General features: G+C 40.3%; 1 protein-coding gene across 1 annotated transcript; it reads left to right on the top strand.

The window, feature by feature from the left end:
- Positions 1-8028: 8028 nt before the first annotated feature.
- On the top strand, positions 8029-9793 carry LOC147303313 (uncharacterized). Its single transcript, XM_086280585.1, has 3 exons — positions 8029-8175; positions 8320-8602; positions 8730-9793. The coding sequence occupies exons 1-3, from the start codon at positions 8084-8086 to the stop codon at positions 9249-9251; spliced, it is 897 nt and encodes a 298-aa protein (XP_086136711.1). The 5' UTR covers positions 8029-8083; the 3' UTR covers positions 9252-9793.
- The last annotated feature ends 466 nt before the right edge of the window (positions 9794-10259 follow it).

Genomic DNA, 10259 nt, shown 5'->3' with positions numbered 1-10259 from the left:
GAGATATGTGTTGATATGTGTGTTTGGTTTGTGGCAAACATAGCGTTGGTGCATTATGGTCAAACATCTCCACTTTGTCTCGTCTGTCTAATTGTTCCAAAAGTCTTGTGGCTTGTTCAACTTTGTAAACCTAAGCTGTGCTGCCATGTACTTTTTTTTTTTTTTTTTTTTTAGAGAGACAAGAGTTTCACCTGGAAAAGCCATACTTGTTCAGTCTGATTTTTTTTTAAAATTGCACTGTCGTGAACTTTTTAGAGTCTGAGATGTAGCTCTTGTTATTTTTTATTCAGTTTCTCTGAGCACTGCATGATCTGGCCTTGGTGGATTGTGACACCTTAATTATAGTGTGTTGTTTTACAGGAATGCAGGAGGACAAAAACAAGGATGAGGCCAAAATTAGACTTATATGACATAACAAAGGTGACACAGGTAGATCTTATTGGTTTCCACCTATCTATAAGGAGGGAAAGAAATCAAGGCAGGAAATAAAAACAAAACCCCCCAAACTAATATTCAAAAAGCTCAAAATAACTGTAATAAGCGAATAATTCAAACATTAGGTCAAAGAAAGGGAAGAACAAGAGAACGCAGAGGGCTCGAGGAATCTGAGATGCTAGAAATGCAAAGAACTACAACAACCCTGACTGTTACAGGGTCCATGGCATCACATGAGCACAAACTATTGGCTTTTGCTTGAGCCTGAATGAATGGGACAGGCCAATTGGATGTATCACCCCATTCACTCTGCTTTATTGATTAATTTATTACTGTAGCTAAACTACCTATAAATGTTCTTTTAGTATTGGATGCATAGAAAATGTTAGCAGTAACCCAGTTCAGTTCAATTTACTTTATTTATATAGCACCAATTCACAACAACAATCATCTGAAGGTCCTTTTCTAAGAAAAGATTCTGTAATATTTGTGAGGTTATTATACTATCTTATGCCACCTTTTATACTTCTAATCAAAGAATTGTTGAATCATTATATATATATATATATATATATATATATATATATATATATATATATATATATATATATATATATATATATATATATATATATATATGAGGCCACCTTGGAATAAAGATTGTGAAATCATTACACTGTTTTATGATGCATTATACTGTTTTTTAGAGAATCATGGCCTTATTTGTCTGATTAGAAAGAACAGAACATACTGCACAGGAAGCCAACGTCATAACTTCGGCTCACTGAGAGAGAGAAAGAAAGTGGATGTTTAGGTTTTAAGACTTTGGAGGGTGTCTGCCAGACACTTCGAAATCTGGCGAACACCCTCCTGTCCACATCTCCCGTCCGGACGTTTATACTCAAAGTGTTGTATGGAATAATGAGAATTGTATGGAATAAAGAGATTGTTGATTGAGTATTTATACTCCGAGTGTTGTTCTTGCTTCAGCCCAAAGATCAAAGAATTGGGATATTTAACATATTAGAAAGAAAATCCAAACAATCAGATGACATCTCAGGGTCAAGCATGAGATGTTGTTGTTCTTGTTGTGGTCCAGAGGTGATGGGGCAAGATTTTGTATGTGAGACTGATTTTAAATTCAACTTAATTTAACCTAGAAGCTAATATGGGAGAATTTTGGGCTGTTTCTAGTCTGTTAGTATTCTCATTGCAGTATTTTCGCTCAACTGAAGACTTTAAGATAGCGAGTTAGAATAATCCAAGCATGAAGTCACAACTAATAATGACTTTAACTGGTAAGTCAATGAATGCCATAACCTAACCACCACCCTGCAACTCTGCACCATCATTTTACAAAAATATTAATAGTAGCACTAAATACATTTTGCATCTCAGCTCATTAAAAGTTGGTGAGTGGGTGGAAATGTGACCTAATGACATTGAGCTCTTCCAAAACATCAACTTCTTCACAGAATTGTTGCATTTTGCATGTTTAAATATATTTACATGCAATTTTTCATAGTTTTTACAAATCTGTGGTTCCACCTTTTTTGTGTGTCTATGAAACAGAAACTATCACCGTTCTCATATCTCCCTCTTTGGGGTGTTTTCGCCTGCTCATTCTGGGGTAGAACCTTTTCTGCACAGGAGGAATTTTTAGGTGACAAATTGTTGCAGAACCTGTTTATATCATATTTTTTAAAAAAGCAATAACAGTCAGCAGGTGCTATGCTGGTTCAAAGCTTTTGCTGGCAATACTGCTTGCCTTCCTACCTTTGGTATCCACAGATAGTGAAACAATGTAAAACAAACTTAAAACAAGTTCATAAGAAAGTAAAAAAAATAACAGTCTTTGCACCATGTCACAAAGTTAGCCCCCTCTTCCCTGTTGGGCAGCTTGCAGCCATTGGCCTGCAAAAAATGTGGTCTCACAGTCTGTGGGCAGACCGTATGGAGCGTGAGTGGAGGACCCAAATGCAGACAGAGAACAAAAGGTGAGCTTGAACAAAAGGTGAGGCTTTATTGGGCTGATACAAGAGAAACATAAATACAAGGCAAGATAAACATAAGCTGTGATGAGACTGGAAAACTGGGAAACAACTATGAACACTTTAATACCTATGAAACTATGAGAACTACAACACGAGGTACACGACTAGACAAGAAGAACAGACATCCTGACAAAGACTAAATACACACAGGTGATACTTGGGGGCAGTGGAAACACATGGGGAAAACAGCTGACACTCAGCTAAATCCTAACTGATAATGGCAACACAAGAACTAACATTATATTCAATATAATATAAGAACTCAAGATGAACTCTAAATGCTGAGTCACAGACCCAGCCCCTGACATATGGCTTAAAGCCTGAGTTGGAAATGTGAATCCAAACCGACACGGTCTATGAGACATGGAGATCTCACCTCAGTGGCCAGGTATCTTAACTCATTCACTGCCATTGACGTCTATAGCCGTCAGTTGCAGTGAATGAGTCAATGGGTTTAACTCATTCACTGCCAATGGCTGGCAGTGAATGAGTTAAGGGAGACCCTCGCACTCTTTGGTCCAAAAGAGATGGGGGGTTGTGGTCTCTGACACAAAGCAGCTGAACAGTAAAATCAAACTGGTTTTCATCTCCAGTTGGTGCATTTATTACACTTGCCTGCCTTTCCGCTACATGGACCTGCTAATATCACTCCAGTCCTTTAGAAGCTGCCAGCAGGTCTGTTTGAGAGTTGCTCTGCAGCTGCCAGTAACTTGACCTGTTTACCTTGCCTACCTGGCCGCTGTCTGTTTACACTAATGGATGTGTCCATGGACTAAAAATCTAAAACTCTCAGCTCTCTTTGTCTTCTCGAGCGTCCTTGAGCAATTTTAACTTGCATTCAGTCATTATCAGTCATCCAGGACGAAAGTGGCAGCTAAAAGCTTACAAATTTTATTCTTTATGCCATTTAAATGCTACCTGTCATTCCTCTAAGTGAAATTCACAAAATGCAGACCTGAGGAACAACTGTGCTTTTTAATAAATTCTAACACAACTACACAATAACATGACAAATAGTAATGAGTTTTCTTTTTCTTCCAGATGTTCTTTTCTCTGAGTTTCAGAGCAGAGTTTTGTTTTCCCATGACATACATGTTAAGAGGCTTTTTCACTCTGACAGGAATACTGTTCTGGGAAAACAGTCACGTCTATCAACATCTGTGTCGAAAAACTGCCTGACTTTCTTCACATTTCTGCAAGAAAATAACACATGGTGCCAAAACACAAGTGCTGGCAACTTTAATTAAAAAAAGCAGCCAGTGCACGTCGGTCTTAGAGCAGCTTTGAGCACATCTAACCATTTTCTCTGCCTAGGATGACTAAACACTTTTCTTCCTATGACTTAAATAGATGTGTGATTACTTCTTGGCCTGTCTTTCTCTGTACTTTCCCTCTTTTTATCCTTCGCCCGGGGGAATTGATGGAGATGTGTCGGGGGTCCAGAACCACAGGTGTTAGGACCTAGCCAGTAATGAATGGCTTCCAGCTGAATGTTAATCATGATTAACGAGTGAGAATGGCCAGGAGGCAGCGGGGCCTGACGACAGGGAGCTGACAGGGTGTAGCAAACAGTGCACACAGAGCGGCGCAGCAGGGGGGCAGTTTGGCCAGCCAAGGACAGACATGTTGACACTCTCCCGCATTTCACGAATCTTGGATCGTCGCTTTATAGGGCACAAATCTGTTTTCCAATGAAGGTAGTGGTATGGCAAACTTTATTTTTGAGATGAGATGAAATATGAGTAATGCAATGCCTGTCAATTAATTTTAAATATGTAATATAGAACAAAATTCCACTCTTTTCATAAGAGTACAGTCTATTTTGACGTAATATTTGTGCTCAGAACAGTTCTTATCTGTGTCTGCAGCAACAACACCACAGTGGAAATGGGAAGATTGGTTTCTTGTGGCTCTGATTAAAAAAATAATCCCCACTGTACTCCCTGCAAAAGTTGTTTACATGCCAGAGGAATCACTTCAGCCTCACTGCAAAGAAAGAGGGGAAAAAACACGGTGAGAGAAAAAAGAAGAAATGAGCTAAAACGATTTGGTATTTTCAAAAACTTTAATGAGTGCACCTCGTCTTATGTGTTACACATGATAAGATGTATTTGCAAAACCAGCGACAAAACACAGCTGCTAAACCATTTCCATCAAGACAGAAAGATATATTTAGCTTACTGTGCACAACAGGAAAGGTTGCAGAGGTATTTGGCAAGTCCATGTTGGGACTCCTTTTTAAGGTATGTATCCCATACACTGAATATTCATGCAGAAGGAAGTCTTTACGCTACTGCTACTGAATGGGGTAAAGGGTATTTGTTGCAGATGTGATGTGAAGTAGGACTCCTGATGAGCTCAGTGGAAGCAGCCAGGGAAGCAGGTCCTGATGAAAAGTGCATGAGGGTCACATTTATCTGACACCGACGGCAGCAGAGAAAGGAACACTTTGAAAGTTTCACTGCAATGACATGTTTGGCTCAGACAGTGTAGCAGAGTCCGACTGTGTCATGCTTTCAGCTGAATCACTCAGTCAGATGAGTAGGAATATACAACCAGCGTGATGATCTCAGTGTTTTTGCTCACCTTTCATTCTGTGTCTTTATTCTAGATGTAACAGTTTGTCCTCTCTCTGCCATATATATGGGTTTACTCCTGTATGCCTACCTTATTATAGAATTTATGTCTCACTCTAAGCATAATCGGGTAACAACACTGACAGAGGTTCAACTCTTAGCTGTTGTAATGTGCCGTAAACAAGCTGCAACAACAACATCAGCTAGTGTTCCCATGGCTGTTTATAGGAAGTATTTTCCTATGTTGCTCCCAACATTACAGCTGGAATAACTTCAGTATTCTCCACTAATTAGCAGCTGTCAGTGTCTGAGTTGCAGTCATACACTCTATCCCTCCAACTTGTTAACCCAGTAATCTACTGTTAACTTAATAACATAAGAGGAATGCAAAGTCAGCAGACATGATGCTAAAGTTAAGGTTTTATGTTCTTCTATTTATTTAATTGATGAACTGTTGAAGGACTTATGTTAATATTTTGGTTCATTTTTTTTTTAAATCTTCTAACCTTGTACTCTGTACTTAAGCCCTACTTCAAGTATTGTGTTACTATCGTGACAGACAGTGTACATCTCTTTTCATACATGAGGGGAAAACCACTCTTAATAGGAGAGAAATGCAAAGTGTACAACTTCTAGTGACCAATTTAAAAAAAATACTTCCACTACAAAAATGTCATCTGTGGTTCTCAGAAATGCTACTTTAATTTCATGTATAATACTCGATGCCTGGGCTCCTATTTATAAGCTGTGGATAGCCTCTGGGGAGTCTTATTTCAAAAATGTCAGTTTTATCTGTCATGATGGTAATTGCATTTTAATTGCTTAATTGTTTTGTGAATAATCTTGTGAATTGAATTTAACTGAACTGATGTCATTGTGGCTACATGTTTTATCTACCAGAATGTTGTTCTCAGGTGAGCTTAGGTGGTATAATTTCTGATTTGTTGCCATCATAGAAATGATGCATGCAGTATATGTAGAGATATGCAGCATCAGGCTGCCCATCTACATTGTTTTCTTTTCCTTTGTCCCATGTGGGTTTGAGATTGTGCTCTGTGGTTATGTGATATAAAAGCGAAGGAGCCTCTCTGAATGATAATTTGCTGTCAAAGTGATTGGATCAAAACTGAAAAGAATGACTTTTCCCCATTTTGCATAGAACAAGCATACTTGAAAAGGCAAACTATCCAACTCTGTGACATGATAGCGCATAAAAAAACAAGCAGCAAACGGAATGAGAGAAAAATTTCAGGTCGACTGTGCAGATCATACTCCCAGAGGCATTCATGCATTGTTTATTTTTCCCTTCATAGGAGCCCTGAGGGAGGAGGAAATTACCTTGTCGCTCATCAGCGTGCTGCTATAATAGCTCTGTGTATTGGCCGTATGGCAGCAGTAAACATGGACGCTGGAGCATGTGCAGCTGTAGGCGGGCGGGACAGGTGCTCGTATGAATCAAGTGGGAGAGTGTGTGTATGTTCAGGTAAGTCAGCGCTTGTGTGTCGCTGAACCATCTGGGCACACTTTGCTCCAAATGTGAGGATGGCAGAATTTCTGTGTGTGTGTGTGTGTGTGTGTGTTTGTGTGTGTGTATCTGTTAACGTTTCTACTTCTATGCAACTCTGCATCTGTTAGTGGAGAATCAGCACGTGTTAATGAGGGAGATTACACTTCCACGCTGCATTAGACACCATCACTCAGCCACAGTCAAAGGTCAGCTGATGTATTTTGTGAGGGTAGTTCATTGTGGCGGTCGATGACATTGACTAGTCTCATAGGTCAAATCCCAAATTAGCCTTCTGACCTCTCCACTTTGACGTTTACTCATGAACATTGACTGTAAGCGTGTCTGACTTACACTTTTCTGTTTTTTGTTCCTCTAGTTCTGTTTTTGTCAGCTAACTCAAAATCACGGTTTTTAAGGTGCCACTTTGACTTATTTTTCCTCACTTGCAGTTGGTTATGATTACAACCAATACTTATATGTGTCAGAATTTCAGAAGTCTGTCTATATTTGTTCATATGAGCATATTTTAATGCAATCTTCTTTACTAAAGGCAGGTTCAAACACTGGAATTGGTAAAATTAGGGTAAGTCTATGAGCGTCTTGACAACATAAACTCAATATTATCTGTTGTTTGGTTTTTCTATTGTATGTGAGTAAACATCTGAAGAAAAAGACAGAAGAAGCTTTTGAGAGTGCAGTCTCACAGTTTAACCAAAATTTATAGATAAAATGTCAATCAGGATCATCAGTATCTAAATCAAATAGCAGATGAAGAATAAGGCCAAACTAATTTGGCAAGCTAAATCTGTTTACAGTTTTTCTCGATTGCTTAAACACTATAACCAGGCCTCTAAACTAAAATTTCAAAACTGTAACGCTATTGTTCAAAAAGCTCACCCATTTCCCTGAACTATAAACACTATTCCCTGCTTTGACACATGACTCAAATTTGGTGAACTGCTACTGCAAAACTCTACACACAAATCCCTACATTTTACAGTGCTTACACCATGTAGTCATTTAGAAAGCACTAGCATGCAATAATGTTAACTTAAGTCAGCATAGCTTGAGCTCAATTAGCACACAATTAACCAGGTGGAAACACTAGGAGTCAAAATTTAGCACACACCAATCAGAACCTGCGATGGATAGATAAAAGGGCCAAAGTCAGCTCATTCAGGTTTGAAACAATGGATCCAAAGAGATGCAAAGGAAGAGGACGTGGTGGAGAAAGAGGACATGGTGAAAGAGGAGGACGTGGTGGAAGAGGAGGAGGAGGTGGTGAAGGAGGAGGACGTGGTGGAGGAAGAGGACATGGTGAAAGAGGAGGACGTGGTGAAAGAGGAGGAGGTGGTGGTCTAGGACAACAGGGAGGAGGGAGAGGTGGAGGAGGACGTGGTGAAGGAGGTGGAGAACGACGGCGACAAGGAAGGGGAAGAGCAAGGGCAACAAGACAGTCAGTCTCGGATGAAATTCGAGCCACTTTAGTTGACCATGTCCTTGTCCATGGGATGACTATGAGGGAGGCTGGGCAACGAGTACAACCAAATTTGAGTCGCTTCACTGTTGCCTCCATCATCAGAACCTTCAGGGAGGAAAACAGGTAGGTGTACTTGCAGTAAGACTGCTTTGTACAGTAACGTTTAAGTTACTGAACTTATGTGTCTTGAGTTTCAGTATGTTTCCATTATTTGCCTGTAAAATGAATGTGTGACAGTTACAGTAATGAGTGCTTCTATTTTTGTAGGACACAGAGACGACCACCTGGTGGAGGCAGGTTAAGGCTTTTGTCGGAGGAGCAAGAGAGGGAACTTGTAAACATGGTAATTGCAAATAATGTAATCCGCCTGCAAGAGATTCAAAGGAGAGTGATTGAGGATGATCATCTTTTTCGAGGCATACATGCCATCAGCCTCTCCACAATTGACCGCATCCTCCGAAAGAATCAATTCCGGATGAAACAGGCATACCGAGTCCCTTTCGAACGAAACTCTGACAGAGTGAAAAACCAACGTGTGGAATATGTTCAGGTATGAGTTTTGATACTGTATAAAGTATTGTGTACCATCACAGCATGGCAGTTTATGCTGCCATTTCAGCACTCTTGAACTGTGGTTCAGGGTACCGATTGACTCTACTGTGTTATGTGTTTTGCAGAGAATCTTTGAGATTGAAGGACGGCCTGTTCCCCATGAAATAATCTTTGTGGATGAGGCAGGTTTTAACCTGACCAAAAGAAGGAAAAGGGGGAGGAACATAATTGGCCATCGGGCTATTGTAAATGTCCCTGATCAGCGTGGGGGGAATGTCACTATGTGCGCAGCCATCAGCCAACGAGGGGTACTCCACCGCCATGCCGTACTAGGACCCTATAACACTATGCTTCTCCTTGCTTTTCTTGATGGTTTAAGACAACATATGTTCCAGCTGGACTACAGGGAACCAGCACAGCCAGAGCAGCCTCACTACGTTGTTGTGTGGGATAACATCAGCTTCCATCGCGCTGCTCTGGTTCGTGACTGGTTTACCAATAACCCAAGGTTTTCTAATATCTTTCTGCCTGCATACTCTCCCTTTCTAAACTCGATAGAGGAGTTATTTTCGGCATGGCGGTGGAAAGTGACCGAGAACCTTATGTCCATGTTCACCTCCTTCAGGCCATGGAAGAGGCCTGCCTAGACATATCAAGTTTTTCCTTATGCTACCTTAATTCTTGCATGCCAGGGGTGGATCAGGCATGCAAGAGGATTTTACCCCCGCTGCCTGGCTGGGGCCAATATAGCCTGTGATGTGGATGAGATTCTCTGGCCTGACCCAGACCAAAGACAAGATGCTGAGGTGGGATAATGTTTCTGGTGTGTGTTGTACTGTATAGTACATGAATGACAATGTGCCACTGTACATACATTGGTTGCGTCTTTTGTGTTTATCATGTGACAAGGGTTTTGAAGGGGAGAACCATAAGCAACCTATTTGTTTTGGAACTATTGTTTTGAATTAATTGTACCAGTGTGCAAAACTCTGTTGTAGTGTGTGTGTTTTTGAGGGCTTGTGTTTGATGTCTGTGGGCAAAGTTTGGTTTTTCAGCAGGAGTGAATAGTTTTGGGTGTAGAGCTTCATTTTGACCTGGAAATAGGATGTTTGGGAAATTGAGTGAGATGTTATGGATTTGTGTTTACTGTTGTGAGGATATGAGGCGTAGTTTCAGGAAATGTGTTTTAGCAATCGAGAAAAACTGTAATATTTGCTGTACCTATGTAAGGATCAGGATTAGAATCTATACTTTTACTATAATCTCCTGGCACCATGCATGAGAGCAGAGTGTAGGTAGTGCTTATGACTCCAGCATCAGCATATATTTTTCCAGTCTTGCTTTTAGTTACTCAGTAACAAAGATTGTATATAAAAGCTGGACATAGTTGAAATGAGGTCAGTCCCTGCTCAGTGAAGTCCTGTTGCAAAACCATCACCATCCTGTTGTTTTTGAAACTGCATATGAAGAGTGAGGCATGACTCTGACTGTGAAATTGAGGGATAGTGGCTCACTGAGGATTTGTTAGACAACCAGAAGTCATTTTCCATTTAGAGGTGTCGCCCGCTGCTGGTCAGTCTAATGTAGTCTAGAAATGTAATTTTAGCCATGTCACCTTCACAGTTTGGTTTTTTCTGTCACACGTGTTGACTGTA

The sequence above is a fragment of the Aulonocara sp. 'chitande type north' Nkhata Bay genome, linkage group LG22 (assembly GCF_057382095.1).
Source record: "Aulonocara sp. 'chitande type north' Nkhata Bay isolate Kocher_YH1m ecotype deep benthic linkage group LG22, A_spYH_male_GT1.1, whole genome shotgun sequence".
NCBI classification, from domain to species: Eukaryota; Metazoa; Chordata; class Actinopteri; order Cichliformes; family Cichlidae; genus Aulonocara; species Aulonocara sp. 'chitande type north' Nkhata Bay.
Note: the sequence above shows the minus strand (reverse complement) of the source record. Positions and strands in the feature narration are given on the sequence as shown.

What these genes read in the sequence shown, in the direction of transcription:
- LOC147303313 (XM_086280585.1), top strand. Translation starts at nt 8,084, where the DNA reads ATGACTATGAGGGAGGCTGGGCAACGAGTACAACCAAATTTGAGTCGC. An exon ending in ACCTTCAGGGAGGAAAACAG is followed by an intron (nt 8,176 to 8,319) that starts GTAGGTGTACTT and finishes CTATTTTTGTAG; the next exon opens with GACACAGAGACGACCACCTG. An exon ending in AACGTGTGGAATATGTTCAG is followed by an intron (nt 8,603 to 8,729) that starts GTATGAGTTTTG and finishes TGTGTTTTGCAG; the next exon opens with AGAATCTTTGAGATTGAAGG.